This window comes from Melopsittacus undulatus, chromosome 4 (assembly GCF_012275295.1).
Source record: "Melopsittacus undulatus isolate bMelUnd1 chromosome 4, bMelUnd1.mat.Z, whole genome shotgun sequence".
NCBI lineage: Eukaryota > Metazoa > Chordata > Aves > Psittaciformes > Psittaculidae > Melopsittacus > Melopsittacus undulatus.
In genome coordinates this window covers 56,227,586-56,253,720 of record NC_047530.1, presented here as the reverse complement: position 1 = coordinate 56,253,720, position 26,135 = coordinate 56,227,586, and the positions used below count along the sequence as shown (strand labels likewise).

At 38.9% G+C, this 26,135-nt stretch overlaps 1 protein-coding gene across 1 annotated transcript; it reads right to left on the bottom strand.

Annotated features, from left to right (window-relative positions):
• Window positions 1-6,099: 6,099 nt before the first annotated feature.
• Window positions 6,100-11,346, bottom strand: C4H11orf58 (chromosome 4 C11orf58 homolog). The gene is made up of 5 exons (XM_013130042.2): window positions 11,211-11,346; window positions 10,859-10,939; window positions 9,630-9,690; window positions 7,760-7,869; window positions 6,100-6,564 (listed from the first exon to the last, which is right to left on the bottom strand). The coding sequence occupies exons 1-5, from the start codon at window positions 11,268-11,270 to the stop codon at window positions 6,355-6,357; spliced, it is 522 nt and encodes a 173-aa protein (XP_012985496.1). The 5' UTR covers window positions 11,271-11,346; the 3' UTR covers window positions 6,100-6,354.
• Between the last annotated feature and the right edge of the window lie 14,789 nt (window positions 11,347-26,135).

The window sequence follows — 26,135 nt, the reverse complement described above, 5'->3', positions numbered from 1 at the left end:
TGTCTGTTCCCCTCTGTAAAACCACACATTTCCCAAGTATCTTAGCAATTAACTCCTGGGTGTTATATGAAGGAAAGACCGGATTTACTTAGTGTTGAAACTTGGAAGATACAGAAGGCATGGTCTGATGTTACCCCTCTGATTTCTGGCTGTCTTTGGGTATTTTAAAGGTTTTGCTTGTGCTGCATGCATGTCTGTGTGTTGCATAGTTATAAAAAAGAACAAAGCCATGCACAAGAAAAACATGAAAAAATGCTATATTTTTTACACTGGGTAAACATTCCCATTGGTTATTTGGCTGTATTCAAAAGGCTAAGATTTTTATTGCTCTACTAGCAAAAGCAACCTTTCTTCATAGTGGAGCAGTACAAAGAAAGAGCACAAAAAATACACACATCACAGTGCTGAAATTCTGTTTGAACAAGTGTATTGATTGGGTCTGACCCCTTTACATTTTTTTCCCATTATTTGAAAAGGTGCATCTAACTGTAGCTGAATTGAACCAACTGAGATGAACTTTCCATGAAAACTTCTGGAGACACTTCTTTAGTTCAAAGCTTTGGAATTTTAAAGAGCATTTTTAATACAAGTCTGTTGAGGTATTCTGTGCAACAACCATACTTTGAATGTTAAACTACAGGTAAAACTAAGAGAGAGGTAAAATTATAAAGCCTGCCATGAAATTACTGAGAGATGGCAAAATAACTTCAAGTGCTAATTATAAAAGTGAATAAAACCAGAAAGTATTGCATATGTGCACATCTGTGCAGTATTTACTTGTTATTTACCTGTCAGTGCTCCCAGTTGCCTTGCGAAGAGTGTAAAACAACCTCCAAGCAAAACACCTGAGAAACTGAACAGCATTTTTGGAGCAGTTATTGATGAAATAACTGCTATAAGATGTAACCTTGATGGACAATGATGTTTTCTTGTTGCCCACTAGAAGAAGCCTTTACAAAGAGCTATTGCATAAGAAAGCGCAAAAGAAAGAAAGAGATTAAGAAAACAAAGGTGAGTAGTGAGTTTGTAAGAAATAATGGCAGAGAGGTATCTGCAAACAAGACTGAGTAAAAGGCTGAGGGTGAGAGTGGAGAACAGTCCAGTGGTTAGAAGTTAAAGACAGTAAAAAGGTTGAAGGAGTAGGAATACTTGGACATAAGCAAGATGTTTTAACAAAGGGACTTGACCTAAATTGTAGAGGAGGAGGTAAGAAGAAGGAATAGCAGGCAAGTGTGAATACAAGTCTGGTATCCTAGTAGGGTGTTAATGGTGGCAGTGGGTGAAGGAGAGATCACTGATGACTTCAGTGTAGTGTTTTGGTAATGGGACAGTCATCTTTTCTGTTGCCAGCTGCTGGGCTCTGTTCTTTTAAGCCAAATTACAGTTGAAAATGGCTAGCATGTGTGAAACTCTCTTTTCCCTGTAGAAACACCTTGCACCAGTGCCAGGGGTGGTGAAGGTCAGTTCTTCTGGCACAGAGCCTGGTCCAAGTGAGGGCTTCTGGTTTGTGCGGTTGTGATGTGTTAGTGCAAGACAGGGTGTTGTGTGGCCTGCTGCAGCTTCTGGCCACAGTTCTGTTATATTGTCAAGGGGTTTGGGCTGGCTTGATATTTATCTCTAGAGTCAGACTTGAGAAAAGCTTTAGCATTGTTTTCTGGTTCATCTCTTGAGACATGGGAGATTTGTGGAGGTCTTTTTAAACCCTGGCTGATGGCTTATGCAAGATGTAACCCTAATGAAACAGCTGGTGACATTTACTTACAGTGAGTTCTACCACTCTAGGAGAAACAGCTGACACTAGAGAAGTCCCTGCTAATTCTGTTTGTCTCTTGTTATTGTATGAATTGTTGGCTTTTCTGACTGCTTAGTTCACACTCAACAGTTCTTCTATGTTTCTGCTCTGCTTCTGTATTGTGCCTTTGAGCATCATCTCCCAGTACGGAACAGGATTTTGTCTTCTGCTCAGCACAATTATAGAGTGTCTGTGTATGTGTTGGGGCGTGAGCACATATGCACACACATTGAGCCCATTCTCTTTCCCTTTGGTGCTGAAGGACAGAACACACAAAAGCTGAGGGACCACAGCTGAAATGAGCACCAGAACTGGCTGCTCTGCTCATTTCCTAAGTCCTAACCTGGCTGGGAGTCTTGGGGAAAAGAGAGCAACATCTTGTGAGTGTAGCTGTGTCCCTGGCTTTCTCAAGGCCCAGTGTGTGCCTGAGGATGCTTCACTTATCTTCACTGAACCCAGCTTAGAAGTTACTTGCAAAGTATTTTATCTGCAGATTTTATTCAATATCTGGTAGTGGCTGCATCAGTTGGCTACTGAATAAATGTGATCTTTAGTTTTTGTGCGTGTTTGTGTGTGACCAGGATGAATTTGTTATGTTAAGGAATCTTTGACAAGAAAAAAACAAAAAAGAGTTTTGGAAAGAGATGTTCTGCTGCAAACACATTACAACTACTAGATTTTAGCAGGTGTAATGGAAAGAAGGAGTCTTGGCCCCATCCAATTAAGGATGAAAGGATTCACCTGCATTTGCCTTAAAGCTTTAGCAATAAATACAAGACTGAAAAGGAACCAGGTTATCAAACCTTTCTGCAGTCATTAATGCAGCTTGATATACTTGTGATGAAAATTTACTTCTTATACACTACTTATGGTAATGGTTTGAGAGAATTTCTCTGCAGGTCAGGGTGGGCAGCTGAGGAAAAAGTTCAAAACAAGGAGGTTGGTTTTGTTGGGTTTTGTTGTTCTTTGTTGTTTGTTTTTTCAGTATGAGCCCCTGGATTCCTGGATTGAAGATACAAAAGCCTCTTCTGATGTGTGTTACTTTTCATTCTTCACTTTTTCTTCTCAACTAGATCTTCCTGAGCTACAGACACATAAACGGTACTGGTTTGGATAGGTAATAGCACAAATAGACCCAAAAATCAAATTTTTGATGTTTCTGCATCTTTGTGTTTCTGCATCTGCACATCAAAATCAAATCAAATTAGATTAAACACATGAGAAGTATTTTGTTTCTTTCATGCTGTGTAAAAACTAAGGAAACTTTACCTATTGGGATGCTGTACACCTGTGTACCACTCCGGTATTTTTGTCCCAAGAAGTGCAGTTGAGGTGGCAGTCTTAAAAGCAGACAAACCCAACTTCCGCTTTGTCCCTTCAATGAGGGTACCTCGGGATGTGTCCCTGCTCTTAATCCCCTGACAGCTTCCAAGAGGCTGATGCAAATAATTGTGCCAGGCTTTGATTATGAGTTATTGCACTGCCACTTATTCTCTTTGTCTCCTGCAGTTTACAGAGGCAGCTTCAGTGCATAATTTAATCCTTGTACTGGGGACTGTAGCAAATCCACAGAGATTTCTACCAACCATCCTCTCTGGCATCAGAACATGTGCATGTCTCCTTTGATGTGAATTCCCCAACCAGAGCCTTAGAAGGACCTATAGCTTTGAAGCTGGCCTATAAATTGTGCTTTCAGGAATCAAGTTGTCAGTCTCCTCTTCAGGAAGAAAGGGAGAGTAAACTGTAAAGCAGTTGCATAAAGCTACAGGGCAACTTATAGATCTGGTTTTCTTGGCCTTGAAGAATTCCTGTACGATGTTGAGAATCCCTTTTTGCCTGGCTTAGCATCCTTTTTTGTGACTGCAGGACCCTGTGGGCAGTGGTCGGTGATGGTGCTTGACTTGAGGGGTTCCTTATTCCAGGGCAAATGGAAGGGGGACAGGTGTGCTGGGGCTTGTGACTTGTTCAAGTGGTTTCTGTTTTCCAAAGACAAGCATGATAATGTGCCTGCCCTGGCCTTTGTATATGTAAATGGTCTGCATGGTTTACAAACACTAACTTTAATCAGATGTGTCCTATGACACAGAACAGGCAGACTTCTGCCTTTCTATTGAGACGGAAATAAGCTGGTCTTTGAGTTGAGGAATTTAAGTGGCTGAATCTAATTTGAAAAGACAAATACAGTTGCTCTCTTCAGGATTTGATGTCTGCTTATGTGTTCTGCTATCATCTCTGGGAGCTCTTTCTATACCAGCCTGAAAAAGTGAAGAACTATCTAGAATCAACCGTGTTCTCTGTCTCTGGTAAGCACAAGAGCTGAAACCAGTCTCCTACTGTCCCTGCCACTGCTGCTAATGCTATTATACCAAACATTGCTAAAACTATGAATGAAAACATTTACTGCACTTAACTAATCAGCCTTTCTCTATATAGAGAAGGTTCTTAGGCTTCTTTGCAGCTAAATTAGTAAGTTATTAGTATGTTTACAAATATTACAGAGAAACAGACTTATGTCTTCTTCTCCTGAGTCTTTCCAGATTGGTTCCACCATGGAGAAAAGCCTTAAGGGGACCTTTTACTCTGCCCTTGCAGGCTAATGGAAAAGCAGCAGGATCCTCACCCTGGCAGAGAGAGTCTGCAGCAATGGATTCCATTGCCTCCTGAAAGCGAGTTACTGCATGCATGCTGGTGGGGAAGGTCACAGATCCACATGGATGTTGAGCAGCTGCAGAAGGAAAGGTTGTGAGAGCTCAGGGACAGAAGGCAGAGGTGTCAGTACATACGCAGCATTTTGCCACTCATGCCTTAATTTGGCAATGGCTCTTGAGGCAGTAAAATGCAGTAGCTGCACCTAGAAGAACTGAACAGTAAAATGCCGGTTTAAGTAAGTGTAGCTTAAGTAAGTGTCTAAATAGGAATAAAGTGATATCAGTCTATTAGGAAACTTAATCATTTATCTTTTGGGGAGGGTGCCTCTCTTCCTAGAAAGAACAGCTTTTATAAGTCATGGTGAGGTTTCTTTCTTCAAAATGTGTACAAGGAAATTTAGTTTCCATCTATGTATTAGAAGCTGGCAGTATTGGGAAAACAAAAAGAAACTCATATAAATCAACTACAAATCACTGTTAGTGACTGCTGTAACATTGACCTTAAAACTGCATTACTTTTCTAAGTTTTATTTCAAAAAATTACTCTGAAAAACTTTGTATTAAATGCAAATATAGTAAACCAATCAAAATCTACTCAGTTTTTATTTACAATCATAGTACTTTTATTTTTTCCATATTCCAAGTTCTCCCCCAGTAAATGATGCTGCTGCTGTGTTTACATTCAAAAAACCTATACACTGATAGTACATGCTGCTGCTTTCACACAAGCAAACTGGCCTGCGTATGTTGTCTGCATGTCATAAACTGTATACAGACATGGAAGATTCTCCACAAGCATCCAGTGTTTCCTGAAACACTGTTGTGGCAGGGGTACAGATAGCTGTTTTGCTCTCCCAGTACAAAGAGGCAGTTGACGTGTCTGATGTACTAAGAGGAAACTAAGTCTAAAAAGTTACAGTATTTTACTAATTACTTGAATGCAGTAAAACTACAAATTTGCAGAGGAATGGGTGTGCTTAACTCTTGCTGGAAAGAGTTATTGGAACTCCTGACTCTGTTATCAGCTTTATTTGAGAGGTACAACCTTTTTGTGGTAACTGACTCAGACTTCCAAGTGATGCATGAATAAAAGGAAGGACTTCAGTACTTAATTCTGTATTCTCTATTTTTAAAAGAGCTACATTTTTTGCATCTCTTTTTCATTATCAAAGTATATCTTCTCTTTCAAGGTAAATTGGTTTCTTCATGACAAGTTATTGTTCATAACAGCTGTTATAACCAGGAGATGGTAATTCAAAACTCACTCTTTTCTACTTAAAAGTATAATGAACTACAGCTTATCCTCCTCCTTATAAAGCCAAAGAAGTACTTAGAACAATCTGTTGTATTATGCATTTCTACAAAATCTTCTCCAGTGCAACTGCTGTTAAAACCTCAGGTGGATGCAGTGATTAACACTGTCACGAAACTGAGTGACTTCTCCTCTTAACCCTGTAAACACTAGCATCTATAGACAAAATCATTGCTTAAAGCTTTAGTACATCACAGAATGGTGCTGATACCAGTATTTTACAACTAATGCAACAACAAGTAATTCACATGTAATCTTAACAATTAAAAATTCAAGACTAGGGTATTAAGAAACCATTAACATGAAGTTTCCTTATCTGGTATGGAATAAGGGGAGGGAAAGTTTAGTTAATATTGTAGAGATTGAGCAGGAACAAAAAGTTTATTACGCCATCCAGTATTTTGTACGCTTTACAAAAACCAGTAATATCACTGTGCCCGTAAAAATGTTATCCATGGCAACAGAAAGCAAATACTACTTTTGTCATCTAATGGGGTCTTTTTAAAATCATAATACAAAGGTTTGTGCTGTAGCAGTCCTCCACTTTGCACTGTAACAATAAGGCTTACTGTACTTGGAATACAAAGCTGTTACATCTGCAGTTATGAACCACTAGCTTTAACAAACATCATTTTATAGTTGCTTTTTGCTTCCTTTTTGCTTTCTGGAACCTCAGCCTCAACATGTTTTTCAGCAGCTTGTAGCTCTTCTGCAGACTCCTCTTGTTCAGACTCAGAGCCACTTTCGGAGTCCTCTGAACTCTCTTCAGAGGAGTGTCCAACTGCCTCTTCTTGTTCTTCACTTTCTTGAAACTGGAAGTTCAGATTATAAGACAGATAAACCATTATTTCCTGGCAACTCCACTGCAGCTTTTAATATTTCACAGTGAGAATGTTTTGCTTAATGGCTCCTTTCATTTTAGTACTAACATGGGCTCTATTACTAAACCCAAGTCCTTAACATACAAACTGGTATATGGAAAGCAGCTCCACTAAAGTGGTTAACCATATACCTGCCATGAAACTCATGGCTTCACCAGCCACATTCTTATTTAGTTACAGCAGAAATCCTAAAAGCGCCATTAAGTGAGTTTGAAAAGTTTCAGGTCACATCAGTTCAGTAAATACTTACTTTGGTATATGCAGTATATGACACCTGAACATCTGTCATCAAGAAAACAAAAGAACAGCTACACCACCAAGAATTCAGATTTGTGACTGATCCCTGAAATTAAGTTTTGCACACTGCAGCATGAGGAATGCTGAAGTAATCCAATGATATTGCTATCAGTAACAATCCCCAAAATTATATTTTGTTCATGGTCCTAACAAGCAAAGCCTCCATGGCTGCAATATTAAGAATTCCCAGCATTGCACAGGTGGTTTTACTTCCTCTGGAAAAATCAGCTATATTTTTATGCAGTAATTGGTGTTAACAGGTAGCAAAAAACCAATTATTGCATCTTCCAATCAGCAAATGAAAACATGTTCCAAATAACCTGATTCTCTGGGATTTTGTCACGCTTCCTGCTTGCTCCTATGGAATTCCCTGCGAGAACAAGACTGGCTCACTGAAGGACTCTGTGCAGCACATTCCCCTTGTCTGACACCTCTATAGTCAGTTCTGTTTCAGGCCCAAAGAGGTATGTGGCACAAGAAGCAGCTACAATTAATTTGCATTCGGCAATGATGCAGATGGTTATCCTGTTTTCTCACGTATTACATGGCAAGACCCTGATTTAATACCTTTGTCATCTTCTGTCCTCATCAGTCTTGACTACCATGGAGCATTACACGTCGTATCACTTTTCAGAACAGTAAGAAACGTTAATAATTTTCAGGCCACCACAACATACACAATTAGGGGTAAAGGGCCTGCAGTAAGTTTCTCTTTTAACTCAAACTGCAGCAGTTTGCCAGCAGTTGTAGTGATGGATCTTTAAACCACGTATCATCTTGTCTTAGTGGCCTGAAAGGCAAATCATTACGGAAATAAACAACTTACTACCTCACTGAAACCAAGTCCACAATGGCGGCGGTTTCGTCCAGACATTGTGCTGTCCATGCTTTGTTGGTACTGAGACTCCAATTCTTCGTTCATTTTCTTGTCTTCTTCCCCTGCATTGTCCAGTGTACTTTGGTTATGGTTCATTCAAATTAACAAAGACATCAAATTACAAGAAGTCACATTTTCAAAGTTTTATCAATATATTTGTGAAAAAAGTTTAAATTTAGCCATCTTAAACTACTGGACTGAGTATTACTGCATACAAACCATCGTATTTATAAGTAATCACATCAGTGTGCAAGCAAAACTGCTTTGATACAAAGATGGGTTTGTAAGTTTCTAACAGCTGATGCATTCAGAGAGATGTACTATGCATGGCTCTATGTTCTACTAAACCAGGTAAATGTAACCAATACGGCTTCTCTCTACTTCCTGACAATGCTCCAACATGTCACAGCAAGGAAAGTTTCTGACTTTCGCTTCATATGATTCTATGATTAAACCATGAACAATATATAGCAACAGAAGTTGGGACAATACTACCACTCTTGTATAGAGATGTATCTGAAAGTATTTTATGATCCTGAGTTATGAGGGGTGGTTACTACATCTGTGTGTTTTTCCCATCTTTAGAAATTAGCAGAAAAACTGGTTTTCATGAGCTACTTCTACATGCCCTTTTTACTTACTTGAGTATGCAAATGAAGAATCATTTTTACTGGGGAAAATACGGTCTGAAATAATTAAGAAACCTCTTTTCTTTTAAAGGGTAGCAATCTCTAATTTTCCCTCAACAAGTCTGTAATAGTCTAATTTTCAATTTTTATCTCTGTAAAATTAAAACAAAATAAAGCTTGTATTGCAAATTAGTATTTCCTCATTTGGAAGTTAGAGCTATGCATTATTATAAAAGGACAGCAACTGTATGATGGACACAGAAATGTTAAGAAAAAAGCTATTCTGATTTTTTGTGAAAAAACATAACTTTTTGCTAATGACAAAGCAGTAGTGATTTCTTATGGATCCTTAGGGCAAACATCATCTCCTTTCTAGGAAATTCAGGTCTAATGAAGTGATTCTCAGTCACTCTACAAGCAAACAGGAGAACCTGGGACAAATCTGCAGGCTTCTTTTGGTGTTCTGGCCCATAGATAAATTTTTGAACTGAAAAATTACTATTAGAATGTATCAGGGAAAGGAGCTTTCTGGAACTCTGGCAGTTGCTATTCTACACAGCTTTATCAAAGCTTCTCTCACAACAGTTAAGCTCAGCCTGCTTTCAATGTATTTTTACTTACTACCTAAACAAGTATGATAAGAAGTTACCATGGTCATATGTTACATGACATCAAATTACTGCTGACAGCCAAGATGACCCTGCAGATCTTTTCACCTTCTACCTCACTGCTTTAAGGCAGAGATCTTTCTATCCAACAGGTAATCAGGTAGGGGCAGAAATCAAGCCTGTTCTTTTCCATGCCCAACAATTTAAGAGGTGTCGATATCCATTCCTGACAACAAGGAAGAATTATACTGCTAGGTACCAATAGCAATAAAACTTTCTTATTTTGACAGCAGAGCAAAACTGAGGACCTATAGGCTGATTTCCAGGGCACTTGTACACAAGCTTAACTGACCACCAAATACTTTGCTGAACCTGGATTTCAGAAGACAAGAAAGCAGTTAGAGAAACCGTCAGCAATCTAACAAGAAACGAGGAACTTCTACAAATCCATAGCCTGAACTGTCTTTAACTCCAGCCACAAAATCTGAAGTCTCTCCCTGCAGTATTTATGAAGCTCAAAGTACTGATATGCTCCTAAATAAGGGTTAGATTTCCAACTTTGTATCAGCTGTTGGATAAACTGACCTGTCCTGAAGTGAGAGGTTGATCTGTGGTCTCCGATAACAAGGCGGCCAGTATGTTCTTTCTAAAAGAAAAGGCAGTTTGTTTTGGAGCTTTAGGGTGCACTGACAGCTCTGCCAACATTCTGGAAATCTTGAATGGAAAAGGTTTGCTGCCAAACCTTGACAATGAACTGCAGAACTGTAAGTTACACTAGCTAACAACTGCTCCTCTTGATGAACTTGTTTCACCTTCAAATTTTCTGAAAACGTAACCCCACTGACTAACTACTTCTTACTCTTCCCACACCCCAAAGCTGGTATTTTTCTATTTCTAAAACTATTTTGTTCTGCTTCTTGCCACTGATATGAAAATTACACTAGACAATGCTGGACGTGTCAATTTCAGTTCTGACCTCTCTTTCGCAGGCACTATGCAATACTTCAGTCAGTGCAGCTCACAATGATCCCACTTTTAGGCTGGTCACAATATCATGCAAGACCTTCACAGTGCTGTTTAATTAATCGGCTCAGCAGTTGTTCATTAGCAAATGTGTTCCTATAGGCAGGAACTGGAATTACATAGCAAGCAGCATTAACTATCCAAGCAGATATTGTTAAGATTAGTGGTAGTGGGATGCTTTAATAGGGCATTATATTCCTGTCCCCTAGAAAGTATAACTTTCACCTCTTTAATACAGTAAAATATTTTAACTTACAAAAATACGCTATAATTATATACATAATAAGCTAGTACAAGTGAAATTATATTTCTTGTAGGTATGTAGAATTGCAATAGTAAATATTTTTAGATGGAAAAAGCACAATTATATTGTTTTTCCTCAAATGAAAGAGAATTTTACAGACCTAGTGTACAGATTTGTTGATTTATAACAAGAATTCTCTCAAAAGTGTTAACAAATAAGTTTATTAGCTGGTCTGAAAGGATGAAGGTGTGGGAGGAAGCTGCACGGCAGTCACTAGACTATTTAAAGCCTGTTTTGCCTTAAACCGCTGCCGACATAAGTACAGCTGCGGGTGCGAAACCCAAATCCTCCTTAAAGCAGAGTCCCAAAGCAGAATTGCCTTTGAGTGCTCTCTTTTACTTCTGAGAGCACCGCGGCCTGCAGCAAGCCTCTTAAGGAGGTTTCGTTGCGTTACAAGTATAAAACCCCACGGAGCCGCTGTGGGGGGGGAGGACCTCCTCCCACTCGGGTTCCCGTGCGTTCGCGGAGCGCAGGAAATCGTCCTCACCTTCCCAGCACCCATGAGCCGCAGGAACTTCTGCTTCCGCTCCTCGTTGCCAAGGTCCGCCGCCTCCCAGCTCCTGGAGCCCTGCGGGAGCACACGCTAACTGCGCCCGCCCGCCCCCTCCGCCGCAGTGGGGCCGACGGCCCCGGGCAGCCCCTCAGCCCCCGGCTCCCCTGGGGCCCCTCCGGTGCCGCTGTTCCCCGGACGGCTTTTAACGCGAGGAAGAGGGCGTCCGAGAAGGCCGCGGCCTTCCCTGCGTCCTGCACAAGGCTCAGGGACCGTACCGGGGCTCAGCCACAGTTTCCCCCCCAGCAGCCGCCGCCTCCTCCGCCCCCCTCCCGCCGCCCCTATTTACATCAGGGGAGGCTGCTCGCTTGCGGCCGTGGTGGCCCTGGGACTCCCTGGCCGAGCTCATCGCTGCGGCTGGGTGACCAGGCCCCTCTACCGCCTTCCTGCCGCAGCCGCTCCCTCAGGCAGCGCCGGGGCGGCCGCGGGGCAAGCCGGGAATGGTAGTTTCCGTCAGGCTTATGGCGTCACGGCGGAGGCAGGCGGGGACTACCCATCCCAATGGCCTCGGCGGCGGCGGGGGCTGTCTCTGCCTTAGCTCTGCAGAGAGGCGCTGGCTGGGCAGTTGTGGGAGGGTGCATAGAGGGGGGAATGAGAGACGTTGCCTTGTCGGTGTCTATGGAGTTGTAGTGTGTCACCGAGATTTCGCCTGCATGTGGCGTCAGGCGCTGCGCAGCTGCCCTCAGGAGTGAAATGCCGCTGAGGGAATGAGGGGAGTAAAAGGGGCTCCCGTCCCGGGGGTTGTGCTTCTGCCATCCTGTGAGCGCGGCCAGGAGGCTGCTGGCTTGAAGCTTGACGTAATCCCTGTTATGGGACGGACGTAGAGGCAGCGGCTGGGCCCGCCTGGGTGTGCTGCTGCCGACATTTCAGGTTGGGTTACAGTCGCCTTGTAGGCGACTCAGGTAGCGGTCGTGAGCAAGCTTCCTGCCGCTTTCCACACTTCAAGGCGCCTCTCCCAATGGCCGTCTTGTAACCGGCTGTGTCCCGTCAACTCCAGCCTCACCAGGAATCTCACCAGCACACCCGAATAACGGGCTCCCTTCCTGCCGACCGGCACTGCCACCTCGTGTGGAGAGCGGCAGCTCATGACCAGTGTGGAATCCTGGGGATGGAGACCCAAATGTTTCCACTTAACCCTTCAGTTGCTCTAGTCTTTCGTTGTCACTGTCATGCCTGGAGCCCCAGCTCCACATATTCCGTGTACACAGCAGAAATTCACTTACTGACCCCAAGTTTGTACTTTCTCACATACATCTGCTTCAGAATTTGATTAATTTGAGCAGTTTGCCATTGAACACTAATATTACGGAGTTTTTGCCTCCATTGTATTGGAAGATGGACACAGTCACGCTGTGACCTTCATATGAAGAAAAGCCCCTTCTGTTTTCTTTCCTCAGTTACAGTGACTCTTTCCCCATGATAAAACTGTAGAAGGAGGTGAAGGTGCACATGCTGAAACCGTGTGTGCCGATTCATGTTGCTGCTTAAACCTGACTAGTTTAAAGTTGGTTGCTTAAGCATCTTAGAAACTAAACTGCTGGAGAGGAAAACAGGTACAAGCACACATAAGTGTATGTAGTCTCACTGAAACCTCCTTAACTGATTTAAAACAAATTCTTGCAATTTTCTTGTTTAGGCTAAGAGCTAAAGTTAGTGTCTTAAAAAGATCTTTTTTGAGTAGCTGTCAATCAGTATGTTCATGTTGTCTGTGTGCATAAAAGCAGTCACTTCAGCCATCGACTTCTCATCCCCAGCAGTACCCATAAATTACGAGTGCTTGTTTCCTCAGTCTTGTGTACTTTGCACATACATTATAGGTAGTCAGAATATGCCCCAAATTTTCAGTTCTTCTTAATTGTTAGCTTGAAAGAGATTTCTTTTAAGTAGCAACAATCTAAGATGCATTTCTTTGCATCTGGTTATTGGATTATTGGGTTTTTTTGTGGTTTTTTCTTCTTTTTGTTTGTGGGGGGCTTTTCTGGGGGGGGGGTTGTTTGGGTGGGGGTTTTTTGTTTGTTTTGTTTTTGTGGTTTGTTTGGCTTATATTCTTCTAACCACAAGTTTTTATTCTTATTTTTATTGATTTTTTTAACTACAACTGATAAATATTTTAGATTTCAACCAGTAAGTTTATCTGCCCACCTGCCTAGCTCAGTGTTCCACCAAGGAAACTTTTAGATGTTTTTGGATTTTGAAGGTTAGAGGGAAAGAAGGATGAAGTAGGCTGTTCCTGCTAATGCCAGGTGTAGTCATTTGCAAAGGCAAGAGGACCACACCCTGCAAAGGGTGATTAGGGGCAAACAGATCATTGAAAAGATACCACATAGGTGCTGTAACACATAGATCTACACAGAGTGTAAAGATGCCAACACACCTCATTAAGAAATAGTGTCCAGTTCCTTGTAAGTAACTTCTCTTTATGCTGAAGAAGAGTCCACTCTTGGGGTGGGTGATGGTGGTAGATCTGGCTCTTTAACTTGCTTATTGCTGAGGTGATCTGGCTGCTGATCAGAGCTGAGTTCATCTTTCAGACAGTTTGGGGAAGAACCTGCAGTAGCTACCTTCAGTTTTCTGTATGCAGTTTTCCTATGCTCCTCCTGTAGCAAATGGAAAGTTATTATAAGACTTTTAGTTAGGCTTCTGGTCTGTCTTTGAGAGGAATCTTTGTGCTTGGGGAATGAACTGCTCCTAGGTAAGTTTCCTCCTTACAGAGATAAAAATGTGTTGTTACAAGTCACTTTGATACTTTTTAAGAGGTTCCCCCAGTTTTGTTATTCAGATGTTACCCATTGTTCTTTTGTAGGGCTGAAAGAAGAGTTGATTAAGAAAATATTCTGGAAGGTGGAGCACAGACGTTCAGCAGGTCTAATAATCTAGAGGTGTCCTGGGTAGGTAGATTCAGAGTTGAAGACATATGTGGGCTACCATTGTTTCTTTATTATTTATACAGAAGAGCACTTGGACAGAGATGTTTAAATTCATGTTTACATATGTTGCACTGCTTGAGTGTGTAAAATCAATGGAAAGGCACAGCTGTTACACCTGCTTTCTACATATTCTGTAGTTATTGTTTGGCAATGATGAAGAGCGAATGGGAGCATTAATATAAGAGAATGGCATATTTAAAACTTTAAATCTCGTTTTAATGTATTTAAATATATAGCACATTACATAATGACTGTAATAGTAGATTAATTTATATTTTGGTATTTAAAAATTACTTCTAACTTAAAGGGAGTAAAAATGCAAAGCCTGTAAAAGTAATATAAATTTAAAACCTTTTTTTTTTGGAATAGTATCTAGGAACATTTTTAGTCTGTTGACTTAGTAGAAATTGTGGTAATCTAATACCAGTAAAATTGCACCCTTTTTTTTAAGTTAAAGTTTTATTAGTTTCTGTGGTGTTGTGCCTAAAGACCTGTTCCTTAATAAAAACAAGTGTGAAATTGTAGCTTCATGGCTACACAAAGTTCCCTTATGGGACAAATTGAGAAGGTTTGCCTTTGGAAAAAAGAAAAAATGTGCAAGCACTTGAACTCTAAATCAGCTATTAGAATTGGGTCTATAGTTGTGGCTTACTGTTAAGTTGTTTTCAGGGCAACTGAAACATGCTAATGCTTATGTGGTTTGGTAATTTTGGTTTTGTTTGCATTTTGAATAATGATATGCTGATGATATTTTAGTTAGAGTTTTTTTTCTTTCCTCCTCTCCTCTTCTTCTCCCTTCTCTTCCCCGCCCCCCCCCCCCCCCCCCTTGTTTTAGTGCTCATTTGGGATAAAAATGCTGTGGTTTTGCAGAAAAGAGGTACCTTAGTAAACAAATACATCCCTTGCATTAAATGTCATCCATCTACTCATGGGTTAACTTAAAAATTAAGTGGTTCAAATGCTAACAAAAATGTGGAGTCTCTCAGTAGCAGGCTGGTTATGTAAAGGTTTCACTTATCTTTATTATAGATATCTTTATATTACAGATAATTCTGAGGATGTGTGACTCATGAGCTGTATATAATTCCAGTAACACTAGTAAATTATAAGAAAGGAGTTCTGAAAATCTTGTCAAGCTAGAATTCAGTGTTATATTTGCTGTATTGTTTTAAACAACTGGGAAATAAAATGATTCACAGGAGAACAAGACATATTGGGTTTCTAAGAAGGAACCTTGTCTTCTCCAGTCTGTGATACTGTTTGAGAACATAAAAAAGATATATACATATGGATCCTGAGCAGTATTTATGTGAATTTTCCACATTTCTTTGACATAGTCCCTCTGAAGATACTATCCTGAAATTAACATTCAGTTCACAAGTGAGATTTTTTCAGGAAGCTGAAACTGGTTACAGTGCAGAAATAAGACCTCAACTATATTAATGTCTATCAATATAGCTAAAGCACAATAGGGAGGAATGTTAAGGTTTGTTGGTAGAAATTAGCAGAAATTAGCAGCAAGGTGAGAGTGAGTTGAGGTGAAATGACAAATAAGGCACCAAAGTTATTACTTGTCATGTACAGTTATATTCTGTCTTAGACTTTTCTATACATCTCTGTTTGTGTAGTGAGCTCCAGTCTGTGTAACCATCGCTGGGGCTTGAGGGTAGGTGAACGCCAGCTCTATAACAGGAAATACCAGAAAAACTTAATGAAGATTTTCTCTTTTTTTTTATCCTCAGCAATCTGTATTATAAAAAATTTCATGCAGACAACAACTTAGGAAAGCTAAGTATGGGAAAGCTGAGGCTTAAATAGATCTTGCAGAAGCTGTTTCATGTTTGAAGGTTTTTATTTGACTTTATTTTTTGCTTAGCTCTCTGTGTAGAGTTAGGGTAGATTAAAGTAGAACTAGGTCTGACAGCCAAAAGATGTTTTTCATTGTGTAATGTGATAAGGATGTCTTTGCTGTGCAGTGACCAACTATGCTGCAGTAATAAACCTGTCACATGGTGACCAAGATATTGGACAGTTCTGGCTTGGAAGCCATGGATTCGTAGTTGACTCTTCCCCTTTTATAGTCCTGGATCCACCCAAGACTAAGTAGCCTGTGGCAAATTATCTCACCTTTCTTTCTTATCACTGAAATTAGGACAATATTTCTACATTCCACTGTTAAGAATTAGTTGAGAGTTGCGCAGTGTGTATTCAAAGCAATGTATAAGTGCTAAATACTTGCTATAGTGTAATTGGACTACTGTAATTTATAATATGCTACCTGACATTGGCATATAAAATAGGATCAACCTCTTCTCAAGTGCTGTAAAATTTTTAATCGTTACTAATGAACTTATGATACTCAAAGTAGCTATCACTGTGAGACAGGGAATGCTGCCAGTATCTCTAGGAAAGCTTAACAAGGAAATTACCGACTTTTTTTTTGGCCTGAAATAAAAGAAGTACGTATGTACACATGCACCTACTTTATGTGCACAGTTTAAATTTATTCTGTTTTAGGCAGAAAGCTTTATTTCTTTAAAATAGAAACAGGATATTACTCTAGCATTTCAAAACTGTTTAATCTCTTCCAGCATATTTTAAAGCTGACAATGCTTCCTGTTTTCTGATCAGATTTGCTTCGTAGTTGTCACTGCAATATATAGATGTTGCCCCAGAGAAGAGTTGAAAATATTCTGTGTATCACTGGAAGTGGAGAAAGAATTTTTTTTTATTGAAATCCGACTTATGCAACACACTTGTTGTGTTTTAGTGGCTTGATGTCTGCCAGAAGTTCAATTCCAAGCTCTTGCTAAGTTTTGTTTTAAGGGGTTGGGAAAAAGGAGAGACAAGCTAAGAGCAAACAAAGAGATGTCAACAGAAGGATTGCTGAGAAGGTAGCATCAGTTGAGGGAAGGCAGTCATAGATGTTAACATTTAAAAAGCCCTTTCAAGGACTAACAAAATAAAAGATAGAGATGTGCTCACCCTGAAATGGCTTTTATATTTCTGAACCTGTTATAAAAGCTTTTCTTAGAACATTTCCCTTCTAAAACCAAAATCGTTTCTATCATAAACAAGACAGGCAGCACATCAATACAAAGACTATCTTAACTTACTTTTATTTCTGGGCTAGCAGAGCAGGCCATAATTCAGTACCACAGGAAAAGGAATTGTTGCCTCAGTTTAATGAGTAAAGAAAACAAATAATGAAGAAATTATGTCCTTGAAGTAGCACTATACAAGCTGCCAGTATCATTGCATGTATTAGGCTTTGTCCTCTATACAAAGATTTAAAAAATCCTTGTATTTTATCATCATAAAAGGTATGTTAGGACACCTTTGTCTAGGTACAGCCATAGTGGAGACACGGCCCAGGTAGTTTTTATACAAGTGTATCAGTCACAGCCAGCCAACCATATATCTCTTTCTTGGAGCTGGTGTGAAACCAGCTACAGGAAAATAAGGAAATACAGCACTTTGCTTCCCCTAAGATTTTACGTCATATTAGACTGACGAGGCCTCTTCATTTACCACCATATATGTACAGTGCTAGAATATTGTACCTGAGTAAAAATAATTTTTATTGCAATGAAGATACAGCTTTATATATCTCACTTTTTCTTTTGTGCTTGCTAACACATAAAAGCACCAATAAAGACATTTCACAGAAAGTGTCTGCCAAATACAATAATTCTACTGTGAGTCTGAATGATGAGAAAAAAATCTTCAGTATTATCAGAATGAATTGTATTTGTTTAGAGCGAAAACTCAGTAGTTACTTCCTTTGGTATATCTTCTATTTCATTCATCTGTGGTAAAGCAGAATACTTTAAGGAAAAGGGGATCTAACACCTGCTTCTCTTATGGAATTTAAGTTATTGGGTAATATGAAAATGACATGGACAAACCTTAACATACTTCAGTAACTAACGCTTTGAACAAAATTAATATTATCCTTTTTTGAGACATGCAGTGCTGTGAAAACCAGTCTCTGAAGTCAGGTGAAAGATGTCTGTATACAGAATTTGTCAATTCATATAATTATTCTTGTTCCTAACACCTTCAAATCTTTAACTTTATTGGCAAAGAGAAAGTAGAAGGAAATGTAATTGATATGGGAAAAACAGTGCTCTGTGTGTTCCCCTTCCTAATCCTGTATGATTGTAGTAGTTGCTCCTCCTTAGGGACTTCAGTAACATTTGTGGAAATGGTAAGTGGAAAGGAGTAAAAAATGACACCAAGTGTCTTTATACTGCTGGTTTTCACTTGATTCAAATTGCTTTGAGAAAGATTTTAAAGGTATGGGAAAAATGGGTGTGTTAAAACTTTGGTGTATCTACATAGCTCCCAAGTCAGAGTCCTTTTTGAAAAGAAGTGTTTCTGCTTAATTTTCATTATCAGTGGAGCACATAGATTTTTCATGTGCAGCCAATGTCCTAATAAACTTTGAAGACTGCTGAAGATTTTTTTTTCTGACAATATCTGCATCTCCATGAAAGAACTACATCACAATACTGTCTGCTGACACTGCGTCAAGAAAGAGATTTTTTTCTCCTGCAAAAGAATTTTAATAAATTTGTGTCTGACAGCATATATTCCAAATATGTGATCATTCATTACCATTCTTATTTACAGGAGCCTATAGGAGGATTAATCAGGTCCAGTAGCCAGTTTATATGTGTTCTGGTGACTTGTATTTCTTAAAACTTAGGCAGCACATCTCCTTGGCAATGCTGTTTTTTGCTTATTTTAGCTACTGGAAGATCTTTACACACAAAAGGACATACAAATACATATTTTTTTTGTCCGGGTAGTGGGCTTATGGATTATTGTGTATTAATCACAGCATATTGGCTTTGACTGACTGTAATAAACATAAAAATAAAAGGGAGATTCATTACCCGCTTTTACCTGTTTAACACCAACATCTTATTTCTTACATAAGGTCTTTAAAATTAATGTACTGATCTTTTCAAGCTGTACACTGTTTAATAAACTATAAACTATCTGGCAACTTTGCTGAGAACCTACAGTGCATTCTGCCTATACTGAAGTTACTTTACCATTTTGATATTCTCATACAAGTGACATTAAGTGCTGCAGTAGTGCAGCAATTTATGTACATTTTGACTTTGAGCATAAAAAGATGTAGCCCAAGTATCAGGATATTTTCAACAGTCTGAAATAATAAGTTTTAAATAAGTTAACCTGGTCAGGAAAGATCATGTTCTCTTAACATTGTGATATTTATGGTAAGTCTGAGGCTGTCATGGAATTGTAGTATCCTGCCTAGAGGCAGGACAGTATCATTTACATTAGGACATACATGCACAGTGTGCCAATAAGAAAAATATGCTGTTCTACTGACTTTATGCCACCTTCCTGTTTGGTTCAATTTTTTGGTTTGTTTTTTCTTCTTTGGGGGGGAGGGGAAGGCGGGGGGGGGGGGGGGGGTTGGGGATGTTTTTTGTTGTTCTTTTTTGTTTCTAGAGGCATAACAGGTACCCTTTTCTATTTTTCTGTTTTAAGTAATGCATTACTTCTAAAGCATTTAGAATTTGAAGTGAGAAGGCTTAGTATTCATGCTGTGCATGATGCTGCATGATGCTGTTAATTTACTAGAAGTTCTGTACAAAACACAGAAGCCTTTGTTTAAATGAAAAGCTGAGAACAGCAAACGTAAGGCTCTATACTGCCCATAAAGTTCAGAGTGAAATACTCATAAATATTCCTGTATATGGCATTGCTAAAACTGGTATGTGTATCATACAAAATCCTATCACGTATATCATAGAAACAGAATTATGTAGATTGGAAAGGACCACCAGGGCTTGTCTAGTCCTACCTCTTGCTCGATGCAGGTCCAGTTAGAGCAGGTTGCACAGGGACATCTCCAGTCAAGTGGGAATACCTCCAAGGATGGTGATGCCACAGTATTTCTTGACAACCTGGCCCAGTGATTGACCACCCTCAAGGTAATTTTTTTTTCTTTATACTGAATTGGAATTTCCCATATTTCATCTTGTGTCCATCGCCTCTCATCATGTCACTGTGCACCTCTGTGAGGAGCCTTGTTCCATCTTCCCTACACCCTCTTAATTAGGCAGTTGCAGGCAGCAGTAAGCTCTCACTGTCCCCAGGCTCTGCAAACCCAGCTCTCTCAACTTAATTGTGTATCATGCTGCAGCCTCCTAGTTGCTTTGGTGTCTCTGACGGGCTTGCTCCACTGTTTCAATACGTGTCTTGTACAGGGAAGACCAGAGCTGGAGGCATTGCTCCTGATGCAGTCTCACAAGTGCCAGAAAGAGGGAAATTATCAGGTCCCCCAGTCTGCCGGCAATGCTCATGTTAAAACAGCCCCGGATGCTGTTGGCCACCTTCACTGCCAGGGCACACTGCTGGCTCATGATCAGCTTCTTGTCCACAGGGACCTCCATTTTTTTCTTGCAAACAGGCTTTCTAGCCAGCTGGCCCCCAGCCTGTATTGCTGCATGGGATTATTCCATCTCAGATGCAGAAACCTGCATCTTAATATATTGAATTATAATTGTAGAATTCAATGTATTGAGTTCTAATTTTGTGCTAGTAAGAATTAATAGCTTTGAGTGTGTCATTTGGGAATGGCAGTGGCGTGCCTTCTGAATAACCTAAATAATGCAGAATTATGCATAATATGACTCATTTTTGGATAGTCAGCTTAACAAAATCACCTAAAGCTGATGATATATCAGGTGCATCCTGAGATAAATTAATTACAGAAATCATAGTAAATTACCAAAGAAGGGATAGGGAATTGTTTCCTGAAAGCAGATAATTTTTTTAAGACTAATGATGCTTCAGTTTTGGTTTGTATATTTATAAAGTAGGCTGTGCTAATTTGGAACCAAAACCAACATTAGTTTGTGGTTATTCTGTTTATTGATTAACTGAATATTTAACTTTGTTTTGGTTAGATTAATATAGTGTGGAATATTTTCACTAATGAAAAGGTTCAAAAAATACTTTATTCTGAGGATACTAAAACACCATTTAATATTATCCAGTGTTGTCATTGGACATTGAATGCTTTTCATAGAATAGTTGTTCATGACTAGTGTGATTTCATGTGTACATAAATTCTAAAACTAAAAGCTAACTTAGCTTTTTATATCTTAAGTCAGTTTTCAGAATAAAATATTATGTAAGAATTTTAAAATTATATGATGCTTGGTAACAAGTGGTTTTGGTTTAGGTTTTTTGACAGTCATAGTAAGGTAGTTTTCTTTGTGATGTTAGCAGACCCCCTTAGAGATAACACAAATCTTTACTTATACCTTTCCCCCACTGTTAGTTCTTTTTTCCTTTTAACTCTCATGGAATTTGTCAGAAATGAGTCTGGGAGGATGAAGTCAACAGATCTCTGTCCATGGTCTGCTGCAGCTTTCTCAAAAAGGCTGTATGTCCACAATGTTAGGAAAATTTGGCGTATTGTAAATGAAACCTCAGTGCTGAGGAATCTCTACTAGGAGACATTACACAGAAAATCAGCATTACTGGTGCTGCCTATCATTTTCAGCTGATGACCCCCTTTACTAATGAAGCATGCAATCCTAATTTGGCATGGGTCAGAGGTAGGACGATCTTCTTGCAGGTGAAATGTCATTTGCCACATTTTGCAGAATATTAGTCTGAACCTATATTTGGTTGGCACCTGTGCTCCAAAACTGGCATCCCACCTTGTGAAAAGGCAGAATGCCACTCTGACAGATGGGGAGGAATGCAAGCATGCCAGCAAACCAGTGTATGCATCAAGGGGTCACATTTCTCTCCAGGAATGTTGAAATACCGGTACATGCAGAGCTTCTGTATCTGAGGCACACGTGTTTCTTGGCAAAGACCAAAGTTCCTGCTGAATATCTTGGCACAGTACGTAAGGAAGCTTAGTGAATTTTCATGGCTTTCATAGGGTTTCTACACCATGGGAGTTTGCATATAATTTCTGCTAAGAATGGCCCTATGAATATAAACAGAAGAGGGAATATATTTTGTAACTTATTCTTTCTTATTAATAGATTAAGAACTGTTAAAATGCCATTATAGCTTTCATGGATAATGATTCTTTTGATTAGTTAATGGTTGGTTTATCCTGGTCTGAGAGCAATAGAACGTGTGGTTTGGCAATCAACCTGAAATGCGAATATCACAGCTTGATCTTCTACAATTTCTTTCTTGTATTTTATTTTAACTTAAAAGTAAATTCTGGGATCCCGTCACACTTTTGTGCCTCATCAAGAAATTAGGGATTTTTATTTTTTTTTGTGGACCCAAATAATATAATGTATTACAATTAACTCTGGGGCTTTCCTTTCTTTTGCTGAAGGTAATTCTGAATAGTTTATTTCAGTGTTTTTACTTTTTTGCCTCCAGAATTACTGTAGAGCTTTTCTATTTCATCCATTACAGCACAGTGTTTTTCACATTTCAATAGCTGCATCAACATGAATCCTTTATAAGGACCTTAAAAACAAACTTTGCCAAGTCCCAGAATACAGAAGCTAATTCACATCGCAATACTCAGCTGCCTCATGAATAAAGGCGAGTCTGTGCCTGACACTTTGAAGCTGTAGCTGTTAAACCATACAGACTATTTACCTCAATAAATCATTATAAGAAACTAAGGTACAATTATACCCACAGAGAAATAGAATTCAAAACACTGATTTATGTGGTTCAGTGCCTGTTCCCTTTTCCATCATGTTTTGAATTTTATGCATGTTTGTCATCTTTGGCTGCTTCCATGTATCTTTAAACTAATGGGTCTTGCTTTTTTAACATTCCTCATTAGGTTTGTTATTTTACTTTGACATACAGACATGATTTGCACGCTGTACAAAGTTTTGCATTTAAAATTAACTATCTAATTTCTTATGCTATAGACCAAAAATGGAAAATGTGAGTAATTTGTTTAAACTAACATACACCCTTCTCTGGTTAATTTGTCACCATCTAAGCTGAAATTCCATATTAGTTAAGAATTTTTTTGGTGTGTTTATTTCTGGGATCTGAAGAGAAACACTGTACAAAGGAATCTGTCATTGTGGTTTTCAGAATATACATGCTAACCCAAAGGGTTATCATAGAGAGATGGAAGTCACATGAAGTTACATTTGGAGTTAGTGCCTCAATTTCTTTATCCCTTAAAGAGGCAAAATGAATCTAACAGATAAAAATTAATAGAATGAAAGCGCTGTCTCAGAGGAAGGAATGGTGGAATGAAACCGACAAATAGTTCCATATGAAATAGTAGAAGTAAGGTAAATATATCTAGTGAAGTCTGAGAGCAGCCACAGACTCTGTTAGGCCACCCAAGCCTTTAAGAGCATGCAGTGTTGTCCTTGTAGAGCAACAGGATGGGAAGTGATTTAATAACCAATAAATGTTCCTTAATAAAACTTCAGAAAGTTACAAAATATTTAAAAGCAGATTTAAAGTATGAAGAATAGTAAATACACTACAGTTCCAAATGCTTTATGCCTTGCTGATAACTTTCAGCACTGATGCTTAGATGAATCTAAACAGTCCTGAATGAGGGTGTATCATACAACCTCTCTGATCCCAGTGATTTGGATTGTAGTAGCACTTGTCTGCACTGTTGAGAGTTATAAATCCATTATTTCTGAAGTGATTTATAACATGAAAGTTTTTAGACCATATGTAACATTTATGTATCTACTTAAAAAGGGTATATCTTTTGAAGACAGGTTTGATCATTTCGGACTATATTTACTGTACAGTGATTAACAGAAATTAGATTGAGAAGCCTAAATGTTCATCTGTAAATCTGTCTGTCTTTTCATTATCTTGCACTGAATTTCATAAGATACTAAATTCATACATGAATATGCATATATACTCCGTATAGACTACACGTGTAACAGCACATGATCTTTGGCATGCACTCTGTCCTTTACATTTATACCTAACCCTTACACTTTGATGTGGGTTTTGCCTCTCTGAATCTACAAGCATTTTGTGAGGAAATAATATTATACCTATAATTTTCTATATGACAACAGTGTTGTTTATCCAAAATAGAAAACTCATATGAGATATTCCATAACCTCTTGCCCACTATTCCAGGAGTGAATAACATACTGCTTTTACTATCTGACAGCATTTAAAATGTTTCTGGCATTTTACCCATATAGTTAATACTGTTTTTATGTTACTGAAGTAGACTTATCGATGGTGTTAGAATTTAACAAATCCATGGATATAGCATTCTACTATCAGCTGTTTTGTTTGTACAATGTAAGACCTCTCGTATTATCCAGACAAGGAGACAAAGATTGAAATCTGGGAACAGAAAAGCAGGACAGCCACTTATCTCCAGAAAAAAAATAGATAGATATGTATTTCAATCTCATTTCTGATAGAAACACATCTGCCAATTTGTATCTCAGAAAACATTGTCTGATTTCAATAGAATTTGACAGTGGGGCAGTGTCTGAAATGTTTCAGGTGTTACGAGCTTCAGAAAAACTGGTGACTAGATAGGAAAAGAGTGATGCAAAGTGTTCCTCCCTGTGCAGCTAAGCAAATGCAGCAGTATCTATAGACAACAAGGCAGCTTGGCTTCAGTTCTGTATGAACCATGTGTTGTGTCTTGCCCAGCTCCTACCTGAGCACACAGCTGTGTTCCCTGGTGGAGTGCTAAAGGAAACCAGAGCTGATGGTGTTATCCATGATCAAGGGAAAGTGGAGGGAAAGGCCACAGGACATACATGCAGCAAGTGGCAATTATTGTGATTGGACCCACATGAATGTGGTGTAGCACAAATCAACTGGTAGCCATGCCATGAACATTTCCATTGCTGACAGAGGAATTTGTTCATTAAAACAATTTATATCTGCTGAAATTCTGCTAATTAAACTATATATTCTAGGGCTTTAAAATAACTAAATGTTGTTATTCCTCTAGTGTCCTAGAATGGAGATCCCTGCTCAATTATAAAAATAGCGATGCCATCAGTGATTAGATTTTCTTATTAGAAATTTCCATTGAGAAAATTTCAAATTATTGTTTCACACTGTTTTTATCATTCAGTGCCAGTGCTACTATGTAGCAAAGAGCCATTATATTTTGCAAAACACTGAAAAATCTCATCCTAAATTGTAAGAAATTCTGGGACGTTTTCAACACTTTCTGAAATTTCAAATGTTTACTACGATTTTTTGGCTGAGGTGACCTTGTATCTTCAGTCTTTTAATTTTCTAAGCAACAAATATAAGTACATCCTGAATGCTATTTAAAAGCATCCAAAGTTAGGGATTGTTTATTGTGAAAATTGAAGCACCTTCTCAGCTATTGAGATGAAACTTAAGAAGCTGATTCTACCAGTACTCGTGCCATTTTCTCTTCTAATTGAGACTGACCATTATATCTGTTACTTTACATCAGCTTTAAAGTAGCATACATCAAAAATCAGAGTATTTACATTCCTAATGAAACCTTTTTACCAAATTTCTAAGGACCATCCATTTACTCTTTCAGATATTCTGTTCTAAACATGGATTCTAGAGCAGTGTAAGTACTCTGGCTATGAGTTATGCTGTCCTGAAATAATCGCGCAGGTGTAACTGGGATGTGGATGCAACTGTAATAGTATAAAAGGGCCCTGTTTGTCTTCCCTAACAAGAAGTTCACACATAGAAAGCAACCTCATGATCTCATCACAGTACAGGGCTTGAGCTGACTAAGTTAAATCAGCATAATTAAGCACATCTTTTGTATGCAGACGAACCTTAAGCATTGCATGAATACATACCAGCGATAAACTTGCTTAGTTTACAAAACAGACTGTTAGTCTATCACTCAGATAGGGAGAACAATTTCTAAATAAACTTACTAAGTTAATGATGCAGCTCTGTATGTGTTAAGAAAGGCAAAATATGTCCCAGGAAAGCACTGTGAATGTTAATCTTCACCTGAACCAGTTTGTTGAGGTTATCTGGCATGATTTTTTTTGTGGCTAGTTTGCTAAAGGAGTAACAGAAATGAAATACAGTTTGCTGCATTTTTTTTCTGAGCTTTTTTTTCTATTAGCAGATGCCTTCCACTCACCACAACTTTAAGTTCAAACAAAGGTTCTTTAATTTTAGCAATGATTCTTCAGGACATCCAGGGATTACATATAATAGATTGTGCGTATAGCATGAGCAAACAAGGCATCAGTAATAACCTTCTAGCATGGTTTTATCTGGATGTACTGAATTACAAGGAAAACAGCTTTGGATTTTTTCCTAAG

Coding starts and splice junctions, on each gene's coding strand:
- C4H11orf58 (XM_013130042.2), bottom strand. CDS start 11,270: ATGAGCTCGGCCAGGGAGTCCCAGGGCCACCACGGCCGCAAGCGAGCA. Junction 10,940..11,210: donor AGCGAGCAGCCTCCCCTGAT/GTAAATAGGGGC, acceptor GTGCTCCCGCAG/GGCTCCAGGAGCTGGGAGGC. Junction 6,565..7,759: donor GTGGACTTGGTTTCAGTGAG/GTAGTAAGTTGT, acceptor CTGAACTTCCAG/TTTCAAGAAAGTGAAGAACA.